Source organism: Clytia hemisphaerica, unplaced genomic scaffold (genome assembly GCF_902728285.1).
Source record: "Clytia hemisphaerica strain Z4C2 unplaced genomic scaffold, Clytia hemisphaerica genome assembly, whole genome shotgun sequence".
In the NCBI taxonomy this organism is placed as follows: domain Eukaryota; kingdom Metazoa; phylum Cnidaria; class Hydrozoa; order Leptothecata; family Clytiidae; genus Clytia; species Clytia hemisphaerica.
Window position 1 is genome coordinate 2,370,235 of NW_027103917.1, and position 25,136 is coordinate 2,395,370.

The 25,136-nt window shown below is 34.9% G+C and overlaps 1 protein-coding gene across 1 annotated transcript; it reads right to left on the minus strand.

The window, feature by feature from the left end:
* Window positions 1–24,656, minus strand: LOC136809458 (ralA-binding protein 1-like). Its single transcript, XM_067065991.1, has 15 exons — window positions 24,452–24,656; window positions 23,880–24,079; window positions 20,708–20,818; window positions 17,132–17,209; window positions 15,582–15,707; window positions 15,042–15,160; window positions 14,352–14,482; window positions 11,997–12,056; window positions 6,460–6,541; window positions 5,442–6,105; window positions 4,551–4,603; window positions 3,782–3,853; window positions 3,198–3,323; window positions 1,647–1,721; window positions 1–1,228 (listed from the first exon to the last, which is right to left on the minus strand). The coding sequence occupies exons 1-15, from the start codon at window positions 24,610–24,612 to the stop codon at window positions 1,124–1,126; spliced, it is 2,163 nt and encodes a 720-aa protein (XP_066922092.1). The 5' UTR covers window positions 24,613–24,656; the 3' UTR covers window positions 1–1,123.
* Window positions 24,657–25,136: the final 480 nt, after the last annotated feature.

The following is a 25,136-nucleotide window of genomic DNA, read 5'->3' on the forward strand; positions in this document are numbered from 1 at the left end:
TTTCCATGATAATTCAAGATCTATTTCTATATAAAAATTGATTCATTTTTACTAAATTAAACCTAATAACAAAAAAATATTCCTTTTTAATTATACAAATACAAATAAAGTCTATATACAATACATTGTGAATAGCGAGGAGACTGATAATCAAAACAAGGGGTTTCTTATTTCCTTAGCCTAGCAGCAAGGCTAGAATACACGAACCGAACATTTCCAGGGGGGTTTCAAAAGAGGACATCTCAGGGGATCTTTTAGACTTTAGAAGGAAAATTTCTGTATTTTTCTAGGGAGTCTCGTATAGAGCTGTTTTGTTGTCATAGAGGTGTGTGTATGACCATAGATTTATACATCAGCAAGGGCCAGATGGCGTGCTTTAAGCTCTTCCAAGCAAAGAACAAGCGAATATCGCAAAAAATATTGCTGTTATATGTTTTCGAAAACCCACGAAATTTGTCTGAAATTTCCAAAGAGTCAAAAGATTAGTCCGTCCACCCTCACATTAAATTTTGACATTTTTTTAGAAAGTCTCCGCAAAATTCATAAAAAAATCATCCATGAACCTAACTGATTTCGTTACTTTTTGCCGCTTAGCATAAATCAAATCTCATTCATTGATCTCAGCTCAGAAAGGTTAAAGAAATGACCTTTCACAATCAGGATCTTTCGATAGATCAAAGAAAATCTTCCCCAACGGAAACGACTTTGAGCATTTCCAATGGATAGGGAAAGTCTCATTCTGACTATGGCTGTGTTACTTTCCAATTGTGTTTTTTTTATAATTTGCTTGATTAACGAAATTCCAATAACCAAATTGTTGAGCTTTCAAATAAGTGGCAACAACATGGATGAAGCGCAAAACCAATGGGCGCTAGACGTGATATAATCGAATGGGGTTGGATTCGATTCCCTCTTTGAAGTTTATCATACCTCGAAAGTCATGGTTCCCAAATTACCATCAAGCTCAAACAAAAAAGGTACATTAACCAAAATCGGACCCACATTTTGCCTGTGCAACTCTTATAGATAGATACTGAGTACTCTTTCAGAAGAATAAACATCTATCTAGTATGGAGAGTCAGGCATAGTTTCTCATCAATTTAACGTTTCATGATGGACCAGGTTACCTGACGGAGAGCTTCATTTCTTGTAAGCGAACGTCTGTCCGAATTTGTGAGCAAAGTGTCCGCTCAGTGATGATTTTTTGGATCAGTTCGTTACCTTCGATCTGGAAAAAGGGTTAAGAATAATTTTCATTTCTATTTTATAGCAATATATTTCTTTCTATATATCCTTCTTAGAGGTCTATTGACCTCTATGAAACAAAATAAGATAGAATATTTTGTTTGCTTTATTTAAACGATGACAAAAGAATATCAGTCAATAATTACTGCCAGTACAGTTGAAGATTTTCAAGAAGAATTGAACTTTCATCGAATAAGGGAGCATATCAGATAGTGGAGTGCATCGAATGGTAAGGCGTCCTTTAAGAGCGTTTCCTATTGACGATAGCTTTCGATATTATCGAATAAAAGACCGTATCGAACACTAGGATGTCGAGTTAGAGAGTGTTAACTTAATAACAAGTAAACAATCAATAACAAGTGGAAATCTTTTGAAGGCAAAATATTTAAAAGGGTATATACCTCTAACTTTTGGTTTTCTTTTTCAAGATCGTTCAAAATCATTTCTAATTGCAGGATATCTTCCTCATCAGATTCCTATAGAAATTATAAAAAGATGATGTATGTAAATGTTAATGATAATGTGAGACTTTTTATAGTAATTTCGTCTCATGGGGTCTTGTACATGATTCTGTATGTCCAGTATCTAAGTCGACTTGTCCGCCAAGTTGTTTTCTATTTACATCAGATTTTTGAGCGTTTCAGATTCAAAAAATTCGAATATCCCAGACCCACAATCTTTCAAGAAATATATTGAGAATTCTGGTTATTTTGACGTTTTTCAAGATTTAAAGTTCGGGCGCAAAAGCCGATTTTGGGCTATCTCTTTAATTTAATCGAATATTTCAATTTGAGACGGGTAGGCAGACTTCCCGGCTATATTCGGAGCCTTACTGGACCATTTTTGCAGTCTTAAGTCTAGCGTTAAAACTCAGAGTTAAAACTCTACCCTTCGAACCTACTTTAGAGCACTTATAAATCGATTGTGGTTTCCAAACTTCCTGGGGAATTTCCCATTTGTCTCAAATATTTCTTGAAGGATTGCAGTTACTCGAACTTTCTGATCCACTTTTTTACTCGAACTTACTCGAACAAGTAAAGTTCGAGTAAAAAGAATTACTCGAACTGCTCACAATTTTCAATAACATAACTTCGAGTAAGTTTGAATAATTAGCCAAACTTACTCGAACTTTGGATTCTAAGGTATGTTAAAAGTTCGAGTAAAGTTCGAGTAAGTTTGAAAATTGAAAATCTGCCAGAATTCTAGTTAAACCATGGCGTGTACCATCTCATAGAATAAGAAAATTAATTTCTTTTTGCTCCTAAATGGAAGAAAATTTGGTCAGAATCGAAGAATCGTTCTATTATTTCTCGAATTTAGTCCATTTAGTTGGTTAAGGTCCCGAAGGAGTTTGACCGAAGTATAGTTCCGGGAAAGTTCACTCGAAGATAAGCTCGATAAGTTCGATCGAAGAAAAGTTCGAGTACATCAAAACTTTTCTTCAATCGAGCTTCTCGAACATTACTTCAATCGTACTTCTCGAACTAATCGAACTTTTCTTCAATCAAATTTCTCGAACTAATCGAACTTCTCAAACTTCTCACAAATTTTTGAAAATTTCCAAAAGTTCGAGTAAAGGAGTTCGAGTAAGTTCGAGTAGTTCGATTCTCGAACTACCCGAGTAATGGGGTCTGGAATATCGTGGTTGAAAACCAAAAATGTAAACAACATGGCGGACTAGTCAGCTCATAGGAAGCCCGATCAGTGGTTTTTAAGATTATGCAAAACACAAGAGGAATATCAAAATGATAAAAGTGCACTTCAATGAACTGTAAAATTTTTGAAAGATAGCTTAATGTAGTTTTCATTCAACTCTTTACTGTAAGTTTGTGGACCACAGGTCCTATTATATCATTGCGGAACCAATGCATGCCCAGGCGAGGTCCCTTGATCCTGCAATTTGAGGAATTTGTAGCAAACCCCGTAATTCATGAAATAGGGTAGATCCTTACCTGATCGTGAGCATTATCTTCTTCTTGATCAGAAGCGGACGAATCGCTTGACGAAGAGGAAAAGGAAGAGTTGGAATCAGAATCTGCGTCTTTCTCTTTGTGTTCGATGCACTCTTGAAGTTTGTCCTGAGAATTAACCAAAAAATTGATTAAGTAGATCCAAAACATATTCATGATATGCACCATTGGAGAGCTTTCTGAAAACTTTTTAAAATTTCCACCCAATACGTCACTTAAACAATAGAAAAAGTGACGTATTGGGTGGAACAAAAACAGAAAAGTTGCATAATTTCGTCATTGCAGTGGTGCATATCATGAATACAGTTGATGCTCTCTAATTCGTCGTTCTACTAATCGACACGCTCTCGTAAACGACGCTCTATTATTCGATTTACTCCCTTATTCGATGAAATATTATATTATGCTGATTACAAAAAAATGTTTTTCATTTCCTCTTTCTGACCAATTTTGCTCCACATCCGTGTCAATTCAATGTGAAAAAGCTTGTGAATTAAAAATTGATAAGTAAGTAAACAATTCACTCTTATTCAAAACAAAGTCTTTAAGCAGAATCTTACTCTTACCTTTAAAGATTCAATCTCCCGTCTTTCCACTTGAATCTTCTTCCGAAGCAACTCTGACACGTTGAACATTTCCTGTTGAAAGATACACAAGTATGTTGAAGTTAGATAATTTAAACTTTAACCAATACATTAACAAATATCTAATAAGGTTTGAAATTATTTGCAATACACGGGTTGCAAAATTATATCAATGCAGTCAAAACATGTGATTACTCGAAAAAGTTCACGTTGTTTTATTCTCATGTTACTTGCTTTACAACTTACAGCTGATAACTTTATTAGTGCAAATAAATTCGAACCAATCAGAAATAAATGCCATTTAACAAGCACATCAAAAAATTTCGAGTAAAAGTGTGATTTGTCTTCAGACTTTAATTTTGCAACCTTGCAATTGTACTGTTACGCTAGAATTCAATCATAAAACAAGAAGCCGAAGCGGCATGAAGGCCCATTGTTACATGAGGCGCCGTTATTTCCTCTCTCCTTATCAGTAGCGTACACAGGAGAGGCGAAAAATTTGTGTAGGAGAGCAGATTTTTATGACAATGTAATTATCTATTCATAATGTAAAAAGATAATCACAATGTCATACAAATCTGCTCTCCTACACAAATTTTGCGTCCCTCCTGTCTACGCTACTGATTATTTATTAAATAAATTTGAATTGACAAAGCGCTCCTTCTTCAAAAACGGCCATAAATCACCACAGACGGCGACATGCCAGTGCCAGGCCAATAAATTATGCAGAAATATATAAGCGCGTTTTTACCTCATTTTCAATCAACAATTTCTGTTCTTCGAGAAGCATGACTCTCAATTCGTCTAAACATGAAAATAAATCCGGGAAGGGAGATCATTATTAAGTTGTTAATATTTGCAGTATTCGTAAACCAAACTACCTTTATACGGGGGATTACGAAGATAGCGAAGAGATTTAAAGATTTAAAGATAAGAGGCAAATTATCATGACTTAAAAGGACTACCTTAAAGGAAGAAATTTTGGTTTGAATTTAATTTAGCGGATGGCCAAAAAAGTTTTTTGTCAGAGGAAATTAAATTTGGCGGTTAACTTGAAAAAATAAATTTGGCGGGAACTTTATTTGGCGGATTTTGACCAAATCTGCCAAATTAAGTTCCCGCCAAAATTCCTTGACTACACAATAAACAAATTTGCGAAAAATGCTTGACGATATAGATTCCTGGTCGTCAAGCGAAAGGTACTCTATTACGAAGAGGAATTTTCTATCACCAATATAATGTGTCTATTTCACACCCTTTCTCACAAACCCGGTAGGATTCTTTCAGCCAATTTGGTAAAACCAACGGATTGAAACTCGATGGGGATTGATATTCCCATATTTTTTATCGCTGGGGATTTGAATTCCATTGTTATCGAGTCAGAAAATTCAGTTACAGTTTGGATGGAAAAAAAATAGATTGAATTTTTTCAAAAAGCACTTGCTTATTTGATTATGGACAAAAATTGGAGCACAGTTTTCTACTGGTGATGATGTTTTTCTATGTTTTTGCCAATTTTTTTCCAGTGGGAGTAGGGGTACCACAGGGTCTGTAAGAAGGATGGGGTGTTATTAACCGCTTTAAAATGAATATTAAACTTGTCGTTTTTCAAATTACAAAAATTATGGTTATCTATACTTACCGTCCATTAGAACGACATCTTCTGCTTTCTGTTGAGTCTGTTGAGCTTGTTGTTGTTTCGGTTCCGTAAGATTTTCATTTGAAGACTGAGAAGACCGATTTCTCCTAGGAAGCGAGTTTGTCGAGTACTGTTGTTGATTTTGTCTAGGCAGTTGGGTGGTTGGAGGTGGTATCTGGGCGGCAGGCGCTGCTGAGACTTTGGGCGGAATATTTTTGCGCCTTTGGATTGGAGGTGGTGCTGCAATTAGAGTTTGAATAGGTCCCGCAACTGGTTGTTGAGTTTCAATTTTCTGTTGCTGCTTGGCCGTTGACGTGGGTGCTTGTGCTTGAGGGTCAAGCTTTTGGGGGATATCTTGTTGCGAGCCTGCGTTGTTCTGTTGTTTGGCTTGTTCTGCTAACGTCAGCACTTTCGGTCGCGTTTTGGGTGAATCTGAAACTTGTTTTGTTGGCTTGTCAACTTCAAGAGCTTGTTGAACTTCTACTGTGGTAGTTTGCTGTTGTTGTTGTTGTTGTTGTTGTTGTTGGGTGTCTTTTTCTTCGGCGGCCGCCTGTGCTTGGCGGGCGGCTTCCGCCTGTTTTTCTTTCTCCTTTTCAGCCTTCTTGAGGAGTTTGATTTTACGTTTGATTTGAGTGGCCTGACGTTGACGTTCCCACAATTCTTCGTCCTGTATTGAAATATATAACCCAACGTTTTTTGCATAATCTGTTTTCACAGGGAAACACTCGTCCTACATGGCGCCTGACCATGATAAAAAATAGTAGATTTCAGTACCTTTGGGAAAATGACTATTGCGACTTAAGTTTTATAGCAATCTTAAATCTGATTTTATTAAGTGTAATCATTATACCATTGACGCGATGCAACGTACGTATGATTATCGATAAAGCTACTGAGCTGTTTTCATCCAAAGGAAAACCTAAGCCGAATCATGTCAATTGGAAAAAAAAACATGTTAATTAAGCCCTTCATTGCAGAACTTCGTTGTTCAGTTCAAAGACTGGAACATAAATGAACTTACCTGGCTATTATCACCTTGGTTGACGCGTTCATGCAATTCGGCCAAAACGGTTTCATTTTCTTTGAGTCGTTCTTGTAGTCCCCTTGAAAGAAAAATAGATAAAGATATGAAAATATTACAATTTGATGACCAAAACATCTCAGTATCTAAACCTTGGTAAATCTTGTATTTTTGTAAAAGATTTTCAAAATATTGCTATGGTGATTGCCGATTCCCAGAGGAGTTCATAAGAAGTTTAGTCTATTTATGAAAGTAGTAAAATTTCAAGATAATTTAATCACCTTGGTAATTAGGTTTTAAAACGAGGGATTCGTTGCACTCAAAATAATTTATGATAAGGCCTATTCAGACACATTTCTTAAATAACTAAAGTCTGTCCAGATATAATTGGCAGTGGAAACAAGAATGCCTGTAACTTTTGATAGTCAAATATAATTATGGAAATTTTTTTTGTTTGTTTTAGAGAATCAAAAGCGCTATATTTGAATGTATTTTTGGTTGAAAAATTCGCGATTTTTAGCGGTTAAATTTGCGATTGTAAAAAGTGAGCATTTTTTCTACATATGCTATAACGTTCATTTTTATACCAGTGGTAGTTCAACCTTAGGTTAAGAAGTTTGTTAAATTTCAAGGCGAACAGAAAATTCCTTCGGAAGATATGAGACCCGAAATACCCCTTGGTAGCACTTTTCTGTGAAATATCAAATCTCCAACTTATTACTAAAAACGGGGGTAGTGATATGATAAAACAGTTTTTCGATCATAACACATTTTACGATCTCTTTAATGACCTCATAGCCAAACTGTGTTTAGTGTTTTGTGAATTAGCAAAGTTCTTTTAATGACTTAAAAATAACAAAGGCAATATAAGTTCATGCTTATCTTTTCAATAAAAACAATTATACTGTGATTTCACTTCGTTTCGAAATAATCAATGATACCAATAATACCAATGCACCAACACTTAAAACACTTTCCAACTTTTAATTGCACTGTTCAAAAAAGATAACATAACCCCCGTTTTTAGTAATAAGTTGGAGATTTGATATTTCACAGAAAAGTGCTACCAAGGGGTATTTCGGGTCCCATATCTTCCGAAGGACTTTTCTGTTCGCCTTGAAATTTAATAAACTTCTTAACCTAAGGTTGAACTACCACTGGTATAAAAATGAACGTTATAGCATATGTAGAAAAAATGCTCACTTTTTACAATCGCAAATTTAACCGCTAAAAATCGCGAATTTTTCAACCAAAAATACATTCAAATATAGCGCTTTTGATTCTCTAAAACAAACAAAAAGAATTTCCATAATTATATTTGACTATCAAAAGTTACAGGCATTCTTGTTTCCACTGCCAATTATATCTGGACAGACTTTAATTTTGATTGAGCTCAACCAAGACTTTAGTATGAACTCACCGGGAAAATTGGCGGGGGTCGTTTAGGTTAATTTAAACGTGGGACTGAAATATCTCTCTTTCACTATAGGAATAGCCGTTCTTCGGTATAGTTTTGAGAGCTTATTCAAAACATCCAACCTTAAAAGGTTTTTTTTTCGCCTACAGAAGAAAAACATTTCCAAGGTATAAGGAACCCATATTCGTAGAAACAGCCTGTATTTTTCAACAATACCAGACTAGGAAATCTAAAATTCCAAGTAAGAATTTACGTCCATGGTTTTCAGCCACCCTGATATGATCGAAAACTAATATTAATTCTGATGTTTAAATAATATAAAATTCTAATGTTTAAAAAATCAATAAAATATAAAAATCAATTAAAGCTGATTAAAGATATACTAGCCGGTACCCGGCGTCGCACGCCGGTTAAGCTGTAGCTGAACGCAATAAAAGTCCTTTGGATGTAGACGAATTTTTTGTTTAAAGGGATAATCAGATGGTCTGAGATATTTTGCCTGCAGATAGCTTCTAGGATTTTAGGAAAAACCTCTAAATTTTTCGGTGTATTTATTTTCTTAACTCAAGTTATGCCAATTTGAAATCTCGAAAAATGGGACTTTTCAGGGACTTTTCACACTTTTTTCTATTGTTTTCAAGCAAAGGTTCAAAATTTCAAAGTGGTATAACTTGAGTTAGGAAAATAAGTACACCGAAAAATTTAGAAATTTTTCCTAAAATCCTAGCAGCTATCTATAGGCAAAATATCTCAAACCATCTGATTATCCCTTTAAGTCAAAAGTTATCAGGAAGAGAATCGTTTACTGTACCAGTGTCGTCTGAAACAACTCTGAATATGCCGCCCAGTTGAAATGACAATTCTTCAGGAAAAAGTGGGAAAGTCACAAAGAATAGTGCAACTCTTTGTTTTTATCAGATTGAAAAAATAAGACAATTCTAAGTTGCTTTTTTAAACCCTTGTCATAACTGGCTGCGTTTAGACCAGCCTGGCATTTTGTAAATTGTTCGGTTTGTCAAATGCCTAATGATGCCAGCGTGTTGGCATTTCGTTGGCATTTGAAATGCCATTTTGAGCAAAGGAATCCCCTTTTCTGGCATTTCAAATCAAACAAAGTATTTAAAGTATTTGCACGTTTTTTATTCAGTTCTTTCTATAGATTGTAAAATTTGCAACATTTGCCATAGCCTAGCCCTACGGCAAAAAGTTTCAGTCTTAATGACTGCAGTTTTTGAAAGATTCCATGCTTTTCATTGTTTGATCTGTCAAAGTTGAACTTGAGGGAATCACCTTTTCAGTAATGACTCTAAAAATTTCTTAAATGCCATGACAGAAAATACAATGGAAAAGCTATTAAAATCGAATCCCTCATGAGCAAATGCCAAACTACAAATGCCAGTTCGTCTAAACGCAGCCACTTTTCAAATTTAAACATGTAAAATGACGTACACACTTTTTGACAGTAACGACGACTTGAATGTTTTTATATGAAGAAAGAGGTTGACTAATTTTCTCTTTTTGCTTTTTATCGCCTTTTGAATGCTGTTGTTGTTTGACTTTTTGACTGTTATGTTTTGATTTACATTTGAATTATTCTTTTCTATAAAAGGAATTTGTTTTGAAAAGAATTCGAATGTCATTAATAAATACGATCGTTAATTACATTCGAAAAGAATTTAAACAAAAGAAAAGAGAAAAACAAAAAACGGGCATGCCTAGGCAGAAATTAAAATTACTAAATGTAGACGGGCCTTAAATTTCAAAACAAAGGCTGAATAAAGTCTATACCAGGCTCTATCCGATCTGTCAATCAAAACAAACTTACCGAGAACAAAACATTGCTTGCGAAATCGAAAGTGACACACAGACAGAAAACAAAATGACATACGCGTTATACTATTAATATATAGATAACAAGTTCACATGGAAACGAAAAAAGTGTTGCTGTGTCGGCTAATGTTTAAAACAAATTTCGTCTTTATAGATGTTATGAGAAAATCATAAGCTTTTTGATGGTTTCGGTAGAAGTGAAAGGTCGATAACATTTCTACAGATATGAATTTTAATGGAAAATGACATCCAGCGATCTGGCAGATGCTTTTCAAATTTTGAATCATTTCATAAATTTTGGTCAAGGGTATGAATACAGAGAATTCCCAGTCCGTTGTTTCGTACGATATCGATTTGATAGCGATGCTAAATGGAAAACATTTTGGGAAAGAAAAAGGAATGGTGACGAACTGGACCAGGAAAGAGATGACTCTGATTGGGAAGATGATGATGAATTAAAGGGAACTGGTCACGCTGAAACATACGTCATCAGAAGGATACAGAAAGAAATTGAACTTATAGAGAGTTCTAACGATTCTGACGATAACAAAAGTGGTAGTTCAAAAACGGTTGCCGGGAAAGGTAGCTCCAAGGATATTTTTCCCGTTAATAAGTATTATTACACTTGTAACCCACACGTTGTTCATCTTCATCGCCTTCGTCGTAAAGTAAGGACTTATCAATTTGATCAAGTTGAAGATAATTTCACCACAGTTAAATGTTCAAATCCTGCTAATATTTTATATGACAAAAACAAAACTTTCACATGTTATAATCCTCAAAGTGTAACCGTCGGTAAGAAAGAGTATGAACCGGATATTGTCACCTGTGAAGGTTTTGGTGATGGTCCTTTGCTTTACTGGGAAATAAAATCAAATGGTTACCCTTGGAATGAAAAATTATTCCCCAATTACAGAAATGGAAAAGTTGAAGTTGAAATCTATTTGAATGCATCTCCTTGTAAAGATTGCTTCGAGGAGTTGGAAAAATTAGTAGAAAAAAATGAGAATCTTTTTATCCATGTAAAGTACGCCTCATTTTACAAGAGCAAGGAAAAAGGACAAGGGAGTAGCAAGCAATCATTTCTCCGTAGCAATTTTGACGAGGATAGTCGTCTGAAAGTAACACGTTTTACCAGTACTGATTGGCGAGTGGTTGTTGACAAAATCCTCAAACTTGCTAAAGATCGGATGGAAAAAGAAAGTGAAAATATTTTGAGAATCTGTACAGCCGATGAAAAAACGCAGCATGGTAAAAAGTCACTAAAAAAGAATATCGGATCGGTTAAGCGCCCATTAACAGAGAAGACTTATGATAAAACTCCAACTAAAAAAGTCAAGCTTTCCACGCCCCATGTTGAGAAAAATCCAGCAGAAAACGAACAGTCAGACTCTGCTCAGGATATAATTCAAGTCAACGATCACGCTTTAGCAAATCAGCATAAGGAAAAAAACGAAGTAGAATCAACACAAAATACTGATTCGAATGAGCAACCTAAAATTAAAGCTACATCTAAAAGTGTCAATAATTCAGCTTCTACGACAGAAACTGATATCATCCATCAAACTGAGGAAGTCACCGAAAAGTTGATGACAAAAGTGATTGTTTACTTGAGAGAATACCTAAAAGAAATACGAACAATACTCCATATTGATCAAAAAAATGGAGAACGGAAAATCGCATTTGATGATTGGCGACCTTTAAATCGACAATTGATAAAGTTTTCAACAAACTTGAATCAGTGGATGAAGGAATTTCGCTCCATTCTTGTTCATTTAAGAAAATTTGGATGTATTTCTCTGCAGGAAAATTCTGACGACTCTGAATCATCAAGTAACTCGGAAACTGACGATTCTACTGGAGAAGATATCGAACTTGACCTCGGTAAAATAATGGATAAATCTCAGACTCAATTGGAAAAGATACTAAGAAATTCATCTGAGGAAACAAATGACATCTTGAAATTACAAAATGAGAAAATCATAGAAGACTCTGATGATGAAAATGATGATTTGGAATTATTTCTTCCGCGCACGAAAGCTCAAATAAGAATCATCAACGAGCAGACACGTGCAAAAACTTTGATCACACAAGCATGCACTTTCGCTAAAATTGAAATTGCTCAGTTACAACAAGTGAAGAAATGAAGTGAAGCAAAGTCGAAAGTAGTCATTGACGATAAAACTTGAGCATACACTACATAATTCAGTTTAAATGTAAATGGAATTTGAGTTAATTTTATTTTATTTTATTAAGAACATCAATGATTCAATAGTGGTCAAATACTTACTCGATAGTGGTCGGGAAGCCGTTTTCATCTTCGTCTTTCGTTTCTGGTACTGGCACAAACCTAGCAAAAAAAAAGACAAGCGTGAGTTATGTTAAGTTTTATTCACGTTTTTGAGGGGTGGGAGCCTTTTGAAAGCTATACAGGATGACCGGTAAAAAGTATACAGTGGAACCTCTAATTAGCGGACACCATCGGGGAATCGGATTAGTGTTCGCTAATCAGTCCGCCTTTTTGAGTTCCGCTAATTGGAGGTTCTACTGTAATATCAAAATAGATACAAAATTTTGTGTTTTTCACTCTTTTTCTTTATTTTACACGCAATAATACAAAGGACACTCAACTATCAAAAATCTCTACTCAAAGACATGTTTTAATATTATAATTACCGTATTGTTTATTTAATTTTTTTGATTTTAGGAGGGGCGTTTATTAAATTATTTCAGTCTATAGTCGAATATTTAGAGCAAATATACCCTTTGTTTTAGTTCTTTATCAGGATTTTAGTGCAAAATTTCTTTAGTTCAACGACTAAAATTGCATCGAAAACTGCTCTGGTTACAAGAAATGACTAAAATCTTCCTTTTCAAACCCAGTTAACACTGGTATTGAAGTATTAAAGTCACAAGTTTCTAAGAAACACCCCTCCCCTGAAGGGGCGATTATTCGAAGGGGACATTTATTAAATAATTTTCTTTTAGGAGGGGCGTTTATTCGAGGGGGCGTTTAAAAGAAGGGGGACTTTTATTCGAAGTAATGGTATACAGTTGACTCACTTATTCGAACTTCTATTATTAGAATCTTTCTATTATTCTAACTTATTCCCAGTCCCAGAAACACATTCTATAATTCAAATCTCTCTGTAATTCGATTCCCCGTTCGAGTTCGAATTAACGAGAGTCAGCTGTACTTTTTCCCGGACACCCTATGGCGCCTTGCTCTCAATCTTTGTATTTGGATAATATTTTATTATTTTACAAGCAATTTATTTTGATTATTTTATTTGTATTAGTGAAAAAAAAGATTTCAATTTAAAATAGTTAATAAACGATCTTCACTTCACGAGTTCGCGTAACTTTGAAAAAGTCAAATTCATAATTTGTAAGACAAATGCGTGAACGTTTTGTCACTTGTGAAACGGTGTGATTGGCCAGGAATACTCTCATATTTAATTATAAGAACCCGTACTTTTTTGACGTGTTGAATTTGTACTATAGCATCTATTCTATTGTTCTCAAAATGTTCTTATCCTTAAGGCTAAATTGAGGTATACATATTTTATATAAGCTTTATAATGTTATAAGAGAATTCTGTTATGTTTTATTTTTATAATAAGCTTTAGATACATATCTATATTTGCTTCTAAATTGCTTTGTCATTCCAGGATCAAATTGTTGATCAAATTGTCGATAAAATTGTTCAAAAAAAATGTATATAGATACTTCCTTAATTTGATTTTCCCAAATAAAATCAAATAATAATATTTTTGATTCCGACATTCAAATTATAAAAAAAGAAAGAGATGGTGAAATTTTCCAGTGGGGATGGGGTCTTTTCAATATTTCGACTTCTTACTTAGTATTAAGTATTAAACACTTTATAGACAGCCTACTTTCTGCATCTTCTCCGTTCAATCAAAAAGCGACAGAAGCTCGATGGGAAATTTCAAAGCTTCAATTCTTTGCTTGGAAAAGCTTAAATTGAGTTATTGCACTAGCATCGAAAAGGAAGCATCACGTCGAGCTTAGACAGTCGAAACCTTTCAAAAAAAAAGAGTGAAGCCGAGGAAGAAAGTCGACCGTTTAAACTATAGCAAAAAGACTAGATTTACTATAGTCCATTCACTGCAAGTGTACACTCTTTATGTAGAAACCATGTTAGAATTATTAGATTAATTCCCTTAAGGATAGCTTCCACAAGGTAGCAAAAAAAGATTGCAAACTTAAAGGGGCATAACAGTACTTGCGAAATTTGTAAACAAACTGTATGCAGCGGATACAAAATCAAAACAAATATGGCTAATTTTGTTTTGGACATGTGATTTTAATTGTTCTCTTTAATGACACGTGGTTCGCACAATGTTTACATTTTACAATGTCAAAATAAAAAATCAAACCAAATATGGCTAATTTTGTTTTGGACATGTGATTTTAATTGTTCTCTTTAATGACACGTGGTTCGCACAATGTTTACATTTTACAATGTCAAAATAAAAAATCAAACCAAATATGGCTAATTTTGTTTTGGACATGTGATTTTAATTGTTCTCTTTAATGACACGTGGTTCGCACAATGTTTACATTTTACTACTATAATGTCCCTTTAAAGCGAGTGGATTTTGATTAATATAATTCTTACTTGATGAGTTCGACACCAGGGAAGAATACTTGGGAATGTTCGAAGAAGATGTTTAAAACACCATGTGTAATCTTCATCGTTGGGCTGAACACGATACTCAAGTTTTGAATGTTCATCTTTGTCTCTGCACTCTGTAAAATAAGCGAGTAGATGATAAAAAAACATGAAGAGCCCACAAGGAAAGCTACACAGAGGTAAAAAGAGCACCAGAACAACCCAAACGGCATGTTATTGACTTTTTGGAGGCTGTATCAAGTTTTCAGCGAACCTCTCTGATTGAGAGAAGGGGAAGGGGAAGGCTGTTGTCTTAAGAAGGGCGGGACAAACCCTCAAAAATGAGGCATCACAACACAAAAGACAAAGAATTTGAATGATTGGAAAACATGAACAATTCTGTTCAAGACAGATTGATATCAATTAATAAAAACTCTGCTGGTTGTCAGTTGGTAGCTGTCTGAGCTTTATCGATATTGGATTCTATGTAAAAAAGGGTCGTCCAAATAGCACATACGCAAAAATTTCGAAATATTTGATATACCCCACTCCCCGTTGTATACAGAGAACAATATAAATTACGTCATTCAAACAATAGATGTACGCTTTTGCGACCTCTTTCCCCCTTTGTAGTGTACGTACTACATGGATGGCATTTTTATCGGCCATTCATAAATTCAATACAAGTTTAATAACCTGTTCTATGATATGAATAAAGTGAGTGAACATCCATTGTAAAAGCGTTCTGTTCGGACACGGTAGATCGTTCAACAGCTTCAAGAACTGAAACACCTGCTCGTCACCGTCCTCGTGGTCTGTAAATAGTAGAAATATTAGAAATCATTTAGTGGTACAGTACAGTTGTAAATTCTTAGCCTTAATTTTGATATTTTTCCCAAAAGTCGTAGGTGGATCAAAGGCTTCTTTAATGGTTGAGTTCAGGAAGCTAAGGCAGCAACTTCTCAACTGAACTTTCTCCTCGTGAATATTTGAAATCATACAGTTAGCAACTGTAAAATTTTATCCTTGGTTTCGAGCTTTTTAGAAAAAAAGGCAAAAAGTGGTCAAAGGCTACTTTGATGGTTGAGTTCAGGAAAATAAGATAGCTGTTCTCATTAATGATACTTTTCAAAGCACATGAAGATTTTTGCTGGAAAGAGCTTAAATTATTTGGGAAAGCTGAGGTTATAAATAATTGGAATAAAACCTTTTACAATTGATAGTCTTGTAACTTACTAATAAACGAATCAAAGATGGGATTGAGTCTAGTGGTCAATATACTGGATGGTAATTCACGAAGATACAATTTCAATAAGCTTGCCACAGTGTTTGGATCGCAGTCATCTAAAACAACTGGTCGACCTAGAAAACAAGAAAAGTATTGTGTTCTTTTTTTCTATTTTTACTCGGTGTTTATCCCCTTTTCTATTTGCACTTGACCTGGGAGTTCGAATTCTGAGGTGGAGCGCCACATCTGCCCTCAGCTCCCAGTAACTTACCGCTTAGATCAGATTACTCAATCTAAAGCTACTCATTCATTGAGTTGGCGGTGACCAGGGATCGAACCCAGAACCCTTAGATTGTAAGGCAAATACTCTCCCGACTGAGCTAACCATCCACGTCATCTTCTAATGTGGACGTTTATGAAAGAATTATAATACAGATAAAGGCAGGCAAAATTCCAAGCACTTCTGCCACTGGCCGTTTTTCTGATAAGAAATTAAGTTTCCACCAGCTTGGTAACCACTTACAGCAATCAATACATATGAGAGGCCTAGAAATTTGTCACAAGACCCCTTGGATGCCCTATGAAAAGTTTATTTTAAAGGATTGCTTATCATAAAGCGAGGAAGCATAGTTTCTACCCCCCCCCTACATTTAGGGGGGGGTCTTGGGTTTTGATGAACCAAAAGCAAGGGGGTGTTAAAAGTATGACTTTCCTAAGGGGGGGGGTTGCCAGTTAAGGGGGGGGTCTTCTTACCTAAGGGGGGTCTCTTAAATAAGGGGGGTCTTCCTTGAATTATGACTCTTGTACAATCGTTTCATTTATACTGATTTTCTAAGGGGGGTGTGAAATTTTAAATAAATTTCCTAAGGGGGGGGTTAGCACTTAAGGGGGGGGGGTCCTCTTACCTAAGGGGGCTCTTGATCCCTCTAGAAACTATGGGAAGATTTTGATTTTGCTCAACTCCTTACGCAATATTGAGTTTTAAAACTGAATTCAAAATTGAGTATTTTGGCCGTAAGTATGACGGTCACAATACAGTATGACAGCCAAAAGAGTGCTTGAAATTTTCACTGAAAGGATATTACACCTACAAGTTTTCCAGCTGTTACTTATACCAAAAAAACCTAGTGTAAGTTAACTTTGTAAATCAAATTTAATTTTTTAGACACAAAATGTACTTTTAATATATTCCATAAGGCTGGGCTTAAAAAATTGTTGGTTTGCCGTCACCCGACCCTAGACTTTGGAGGTGGGTCGGTCGGTAGGATTTTTTTTTTTATTTTGGCGATTTTTAAAATTTTCGTCCATGGAAGGGTTAACAGTTTGTTTACATTTAGGTAATTTTAAATAAAAAACAGAAGTGCTAGCAGGGAATTTACGATTCTTATGCTTGAGACAAACAAGATACGAGTTTTCATTTTTTATTGTTTGAAGTTTTTGAAGGAAAAAAATCTTCTTTAAAATGGCAATAAAATTTTTTGGGTCGGCAGGTTTTGAGATAGGGTTGGTCGGGTGACGGCAAACCAACAATTTTTTAAGTCCAGCCTAAGAAACAAACCTTCATTATAGAGCGACTTGAGATGGTCTACTTTTGATTTCACACCAGACAACCTGTAGATACCTTCTGTTGTTAGGCCTGTGAAGTTATTGAATGTTTGAATGAATTAATATATTAAAAAGATCAAATTATTCATATAGGCATTATAGAATTAAGTTTCAGATTATCAGTATAGTAAAACACAAAGTGCTCAAGAAAAATCGAAATAGTTCGAGTGAAATATCGAGAAATAAAGGACTAACTCTAAGGCTAATTTACAATTGCTACACGGTGTTTCAGGCTTGCGCAATCTTCAGACAATGCAGGTGTATTGTAGATTTCTTTCAATTCAAAAGTTTTCTTTTAGGTTCTCAAGTCCCAGAAATTACAAAATTACAAATTGCTACACGGTGTTTCAGGCTTGCGCAATCTTCAGACAATGCAGGTGTATTGTAGATTTCTTTCAATTCAAAAGTTTTCTTTTAGGTTCTCAAGTCCCAGAAATTACAAAATTACAAATTGCTACACGGTGTTTCAGGCTTGCGCAATTTTCAGGCAATGCAGTGTATTGTAGATTTCTTTCAATTCAAAAGTTTTCTTTTAGGTTCTCAAGTCCCAGAAATTACAAAATTACAAATTGCTACACGGTGTTTCAGGCTTGCGCAATCTTCAGACAATGCAGGTGTATTGTAGATTTCTTTCAATTCAAAAGTTTTCTTTTAGGTTCTCAAGTCCCAGAAATTACAAAATTACAAATTGCTACACGGTGTTTCAGGCTTGCGCAATTTTCAGGCAATGCAGTGTATTGTAGATTTCTTTCAATTCAAAAGTTTTCTTTTAGGTTCTCAAGTCCCAGAAATTACAAAATTACAAATTGCTACACGGTGTTTCAGGCTTGCGCAATCTTCAGACAATGCAGGTGTATTGTAGATTTCTTTCAATTCAAAAGTTTTCTTTTAGGTTCTCAAGTCCCAGAAATTACAAAATTACAAATTGCTACACGGTGTTTCAGGCTTGCGCAATCTTCAGACAATGCAGGTGTATTGTAGATTTCTTTCAATTCAAAAGTTTTCTTTTAGGTTCTCAAGTCCCAGAAATTACAAAATTACAAATTGCTACACGGTGTTTCAGGCTTGCGCAATCTTCAGACAATGCAGGTGTATTGTAGATTTCTTTCAATTCAAAAGTTTTCTTTTAGGTTCTCAAGTCCCAGAAATTACAAAATTACAAATTGCTACACGGTGTTTCAGGCTTGCGCAATCTTCAGACAATGCAGGTGTATTGTAGATTTCTTTCAATTCAAAAGTTTTCTTTTAGGTTCTCAAGTCCCAGAAATTACAAAATTACAAATTGCTACACGGTGTTTCAGGCTTGCGCAATTTTCAGGCAATGCAGTGTATTGTAGATTTCTTTCAATTCAAAAGTTTTCTTTTAGGTTCTCAAGTCCCAGAAATTACAAAATTACAAATTGCTACACGGTGTTTCAGGCTTGCGCAATCTTCAGACAATGCAGGTGTATTGTAGATTTCTATCAATTCAAAAGTTTTCTTTTAGGTTCTCAAGTCCCAGAAATTACAAAATTACAAATTGCTACACGGTGTTTCAGGCTTGCGCAATTTTCAGGCAATGCAGTGTATTGTAGATTTCTTTCAATTCAAAAGTTTTCTTTTAGGTTCTCAAGTCCCAGAAATTACAAAATTACAAATTGCTACACGGTGTTTCAGGCTTGCGCAATCTTCAGACAATGCAGGTGTATTGTAGATTTCTTTCAATTCAAAAGTTTTCTTTTAGGTTCTCAAGTCCCAGAAATTACAAAATTACAAATTGCTACACGGTGTTTCAGGCTTGCGCAATTTTCAGGCAATGCAGTGTATTGTAGATTTCTTTCAATTCAAAAGTTTTCTTTTAGGTTCTCAAGTCCCAGAAATTACAAAATTACAAATTGCTACACGGTGTTTCAGGCTTGCGCAATCTTCAGACAATGCAGGTGTATTGTAGATTTCTTTCAATTCAAAAGTTTTCTTTTAGGTTCTCAAGTCCCAGAAATTACAAAATTACAAATTGCTACACGGTGTTTCAGGCTTGCGCAATCTTCAGGCAATGCAGTGTATTGTAGATTTCTTTCAATTCAAAAGTTTTCTTTTAGGTTCTCAAGTCCCAGAAATTACAAAATTACAAATTGCTACACGGTGTTTCAGGCTTGCGCAATTTTCAGGCAATGCAGTGTATTGTAGATTTCTTTCAATTCAAAAGTTTTCTTTTAGGTTCTCAAGTCCCAGAAATTACAAAATTACAAATTGCTACACGGTGTTTCAGGCTTGCGCAATTTTCAGGCAATGCAGTGTATTGTAGATTTCTTTCAATTCAAAAGTTTTCTTTTAGGTTCTCAAGTCCCAGAAATTACAAAATTACAAATTGCTATACGGTGTTTCAGGCTTGCGCAATTTTCAGGCAATGCAGTGTATTGTAGATTTCTTTCAATTCAAAAGTTTTCTTTTAGGTTCTCAAGTCCCAGAAATTACAAAATTACAAATTGCTACACGGTGTTTCAGGCTTGCGCAATCTTCAGACAATGCAGGTGTATTGTAGATTTCTTTCAATTCAAAAGTTTTCTTTTAGGTTCTCAAGTCCCAGAAATTACAAAATTACAAATTGCTACACGGTGTTTCAGGCTTGCGCAATTTTCAGGCAATGCAGTGTATTGTAGATTTCTTTCAATTCAAAAGTTTTCTTTTAGGTTCTCAAGTCCCAGAAATTACAAAATTACAAATTGCTACACGGTGTTTCAGGCTTGCGCAATCTTCAGACAATGCAGGTGTATTGTAGATTTCTTTCAATTCAAAAGTTTTCTTTTAGGTTCTCAAGTCCCAGAAATTACAAAATTACAAATTGCTACACGGTGTTTCAGGCTTGCGCAATTTTCAGGCAATGCAGTGTATTGTAGATTTCTTTCAATTCAAAAGTTTTCTTTTAGGTTCTCAAGTCCCAGAAATTACAAAATTACAAATTGCTACACGGTGTTTCAGGCTTGCGCAATTTTCAGGCAATGCAGTGTATTGTAGATTTCTTTCAATTCAAAAGTTTTCTTTTAGGTTCTCAAGTCCCAGAAATTACAAAATTACAAATTGCTACACGGTGTTTCAGGCTTGCGCAATTTTCAGGCAATGCAGTGTATTGTAGATTTCTTTCAATTCAAAAGTTTTCTTTTAGGTTCTCAAGTCCCAGAAATTATAAAATTACAAATTGCTACACGGTGTTTCAGGCTTGCGCAATTTTCAGGCAATGCAGGTGTATTGTAGATCATAAGTTAGTTCTCTATCTCTCAATTATCACTTTATCATTATATTGAGTGCAAAACGTGAAATCAAAAATCTAAATTAAAGATCTTCGTCAATTTCTTTCAGAAATTGGGCTATTTCTCAAAAAGAATTTTCCCCTATTATGTTGAGGAGGTATTTTCCAGGAAAGGTGATCCCTGGATTTTTAATTTTCCAGACCACCCTGTCAAATGGTGTCTCACCTCCTCAACATAGGGGGTGGTACAGACTATTTTTGGAATAGCCCATTGAGTCAAAGGTAGTACAATTAACAACCAACCTTTCTCTTCGATAAACAAGATGCAATCACGGACAACTCTTGGCAGTTCGATTTTGTCGGGAAGCCCACTGCGTTCGACGGCCACTTCCAACGGCACACCAAAAACAGGACCTAAAAGTGACAATTTGATATTCTACATCTTTTCATCGCTAGTGCACAATGTTCCAGCTGTTTTTTATTATTGTGAAAGACTAAAGAAACCCTCTCCTTTTCATGTTCTAGTTGTCTTTCGGATAGGAAATAAAAGGGGGTTGGAAGAAAAATAAAAAGTCCTTCTTTCTTCTAACTACTCTAACAAAAAACTTCCTTTCACCAAATTTAATAACAGTGCTTGAAGATAATCTACAATATATAGCTAAGCCCCCCTTCTTAAACTACCCCCCTTCCTTGCTACCCCCTTCCTTGCTACCCTCTTCATTGATACCCCCCTTCTTTGCCATCCCCCCTTATTTGCTACCCTTGCCCCCTTTTCATGAAAATTTCTGATTCCCCTTCTTCCTTAAGAAATAAGGCTCCGAACTATGACCTTCCCCAGAAAGATTATCAACACAACCAATGAAATACTAAAATACTAGGGGTAGGGGGTAGAGTAACTTTTTTTGGGGGTATCTTCAGATCTTCTTTGCCTGGTGTTTTTTCTGTTCCATATAATGATAGAAGACATTTAAAAAAAATTTTTCAATTTTATGCATTTTTGACAAATTCCAGCCCAAAAAACTGCCCAGGGGGGCGTTTTTACCGAAAAATCAGCTTTTTGAGGTTTATTCTTCATATCTCTTCCAAAACTTGCTCAAATTCAAGATGTAGTGTTTTTTTATGAAAATTCAACCTATTGTGAGGCATTCTGCGCAACTTTTAAGGTCAGAAGTTCAAAATTGGCCGAACCCCCCTGGGGGTACTGATTCGCACTACAGGCAAAAATTGGAAAAAATGGCATTTTCTGGCCTTTTCAGGCCTGTAAATATGTCAAAACTATTGCAAATCTTATTTTTTTCACTTGCTGTACTAAATTTTATGAAGAAACAACAAAATAATCATATTGGTTGAAAATTGTGCCCGTTGGAGCCCTAAACGAGCTGTTTTAAGCCAACTTTGGGTAGCAAAATGCTCTTTAAGGCCAATTTTGCAAGTTCATAAAGTTTAAACTAATTGATTCACACGTCTGAAATTTTCAGAGATGGATGTCTTCAATTAAGTCTTTAAGCAAAATGAATTTCAAGATTTTCACTTTTTGCAAAAAGTCGTAATGGCGTCTTCAAAAATCACTTTTTAGCAAAAAAAAATCATATTTATCAAAAAATAGCATCTTTTAAGGCAAGCTTCTACAAACTGAGTTTAAATGCTGATTGAAATTGTTTTTGCAGTGATAGTACTCTGGAGATACTCCAGGGAAATAAAAATCATTTGGGTCTGGGATGCGTCTATGTCCCCCATTATGGAAATAAAATCCCTGCTAAAGAGCCATTTTTCAGGCAAAAATCCAAATTTGGACTGAAAAAATCTCTAAAATGACAATAGACATGGACCTGAATTTTCTTGCAGTGATAGTATTCTGGAAATACTGCAGGAAAATCAAAGTCATCTGGGCTTGGGATTTGGGTATATCCACCATTTTGGAATTGAAATTCTTGCTAAAATGCAATATTTTTGCTTGAAATGTTGCAATTTAGTTAGTTTTAGCACAGATTTCAATTCCATAAAGGCAGATATACCCAAATCTTAAACCCAAATGATTTTGATTTCCCTGGAGTATCTCCAGAGTACTGTCACTACAAAAACAATTTCAATCAGCATTTAAACTCAGTTTGTAGAAGCTTGCCTTAAAAAATGGCATGCTTTTTTTTATAATGATGATTTTTTTTTTGCTAAAAAGCGATTTTTGAAGACGTCATTATGATTTTTTGAAAAAAGTGTAAATCTTGAAATTCATTTTGCTTAAAGACTTTATTGAAGACTTCCATCTCTGAAAATTTCAGACGTGTGAATCAATTAGTTTAAAGTTTATGAACTTGCAAAATTGGCCTTAAAAAGCATTTTGCTACCCAAAATTGGCTTAAAACAGCTTGTTTAGGGCTCCAACGGGCACAATTTTCAATCCAATATGATTATTTTGTTGTTTCTTCATAAAATTTAGTACTGCAAGTGAAAAAAATAAGATTTGCAATAGTTTTGACAGATTTACAGGCCTGAAAAGGCCTGAAAAGGCCAGAAAATGCCATTTTTTCCAATTTTTGCCTGTAGTGCAAATCAGTACCCCCAAGGGGGTTCGGCCAATTTTGGACTTCTGACCTTAAAAATTGCGCAGAATGCCTCACAATAGGTTAAATTTTCATAAAAAACACTACATCTTGAATTTGAGCAAGTTTTGGAAGAGATATGAAGAATAAACCTCAAAAAAGCTGATTTTTGGGTAAAAAAGCCCCCCCGGGCAGTTTTTTGGGCTGGAATTCGTCAAAATTGCATAAAATTTAATTTATTTTTTAAAAATGTCTTCTATCATTATATGGAACAGAAAAAACACCAGGCGAAGAAGATCTGAAGATGCCGACTTTTACCCCCTACCCCTATAAATACACAAGTCTGAAAAACTGTTCTTTGAAAATGCTCAACCCCTCTTGGATATCCTACTATTTTGTAAAAATTTCATCCCTAGGTTATCAAGTGTTGAAAAAATAAATCTATACTCCTTGGGTATCCAATATTCTTAACATTAGGGGTTCAAATTTTTTTGCAATTTCCAATGAATCAAACAACTAAGAGCTCCAAAAAAACCATTTAGGACTAAAATCTAGTTGAGTTTCTTTAAGTGGAACCTCTCTAACTCGAATGTCTCCTTAACTCGAACAAGTTTTATGGTCAGTTAATGATGCCTCAAAGCTTACTCCATAACTCAAAATTTCCGTAACTTAATCAAAAGTGCATTCTCTGTGCGTATTCGAATAGATCTTATCGGAGTTTTTGATTTTTCTAAAAAAGCGATGGCATTATGGGATAGTTTCAGCGGTATTACAATAGAAATCTCTTAGGAATTCCTCAAGGGAATTCTATTGTAATACCCCCGAAGCAATTCCACAATGCATCGCTGTTTTAGAAAAATAAAAAACTTCGATAAGGTCTATTATGAAGATTCCACTGTGTAGCAACGAAGTAAATTCAACAGCCAGATTTTTACCATGCAATGGATATTCCGTCGTATCCAGACCACCTTCTTCAGAATTTCCTTTTTTCATTTTGCGTTTATTCTTATCTTTCTTATCCTTCTTGTCTTTTTCCTTGTCTTTTTCCTTTTCTTTCTTTTCTTTCTTCATATTTTTTTTGATCTTCACTTTAAAGGAGGTGTTTGTACGTTCTTTCTTGATCTTTCGTCGTAATCTAAAATGGAAAAATTTGGATAAATAAAGGTTATTTGTTGATCTTGGACACAATATTTCCCAAGCTGACAGTAAGTAGCTATAATCTGAGCAAGCATAATAATAATTGATTGGAATTTCAAAACTTTAAACAGTTATGAACATCATTAAAAAAAATCACCACTAACAAAATTTAGACATGGTTTGTTTGTTTAAAGTGTCTGAGCTTAGTAGCTTCTTTTCCATAGTTGCATGATGGCGTGATTGGGACTTTTTCGCTATGTGATGGCATGATTTGAATTTTATGCTAATTAAAACCATTAAGGAAAAATTAGCCAATCACAATATCGTTGATTTTTGTTCTCATCTTACCAGAAAGCAATATATTACAAACCTGTTTGAGGGTTCAATTTCTTCATTTTCTGATGACAAGGAGTCATCAGATCGGAAAGCTTGATATTTGGTTTTATCCTTCTTGTTTGTGCGTGGACTGGATTCCTTGAAAACCGTTTCCATGCTACCAATATCTTTACTATCTTTGTTTAATTCTGCCATTTTTGTTGTTCTTAAAATCTTAGAGACTAAAAAAAGACTAAATTTCAAATAACAGATTAAATTTCAAATAAAATTTCGCAACTATAAGAAACAATTAATACACCCCATTACACCTAAACACCCCTGTGTGGCAGAGCCGGTGGGACCCCCTACCCACTGGAAAATTTGGCTAAAATTTCACCCCCCTTTATAAAAGATACCCTACAATTTCAGTTCCAATGGAAGCTTGACTTTGTTTTCTTCCCCATTTGAAATTCAATGGGGAAAATTAAATTACACTCCAAAAGCATCCCTGCTTGATTTTTTACCTGGGAACAATAGAATTTCTATCTCCACTTTGATTTAAATAGAAATTTTCCACTAGCCCCCACTTTTCAATTAGCTATGTGGCTGAAAGAGAAGAAAATCATCCTTTGAAATAAAAAATAAACAAAACTTGGCAAGAAGCTCTGACTTAAAATTTTAGATTTCAATTTGTGTTAGGGGATATTAATAATTAAGAAAAAATCTCGAAGCCGCATTAA

Excerpts from the sequence above, each read along its gene's own strand:
- LOC136809458 (XM_067065991.1), bottom strand. The coding sequence starts at position 24,612 with ATGGCAGAATTAAACAAAGATAGTAAAGATATTGGTAGCATGGAAACG. Across the intron at positions 15,708-17,131 it reads CAAGTCGCTCTATAATGAAG|GTCGACCAGTTGTTTTAGAT; the intron begins GTTTGTTTCTTA and ends CTTGTTTTCTAG. Across the intron at positions 14,483-15,041 it reads TTATTCATATCATAGAACAG|AGTGCAGAGACAAAGATGAA; the intron begins GTTATTAAACTT and ends CTTATTTTACAG.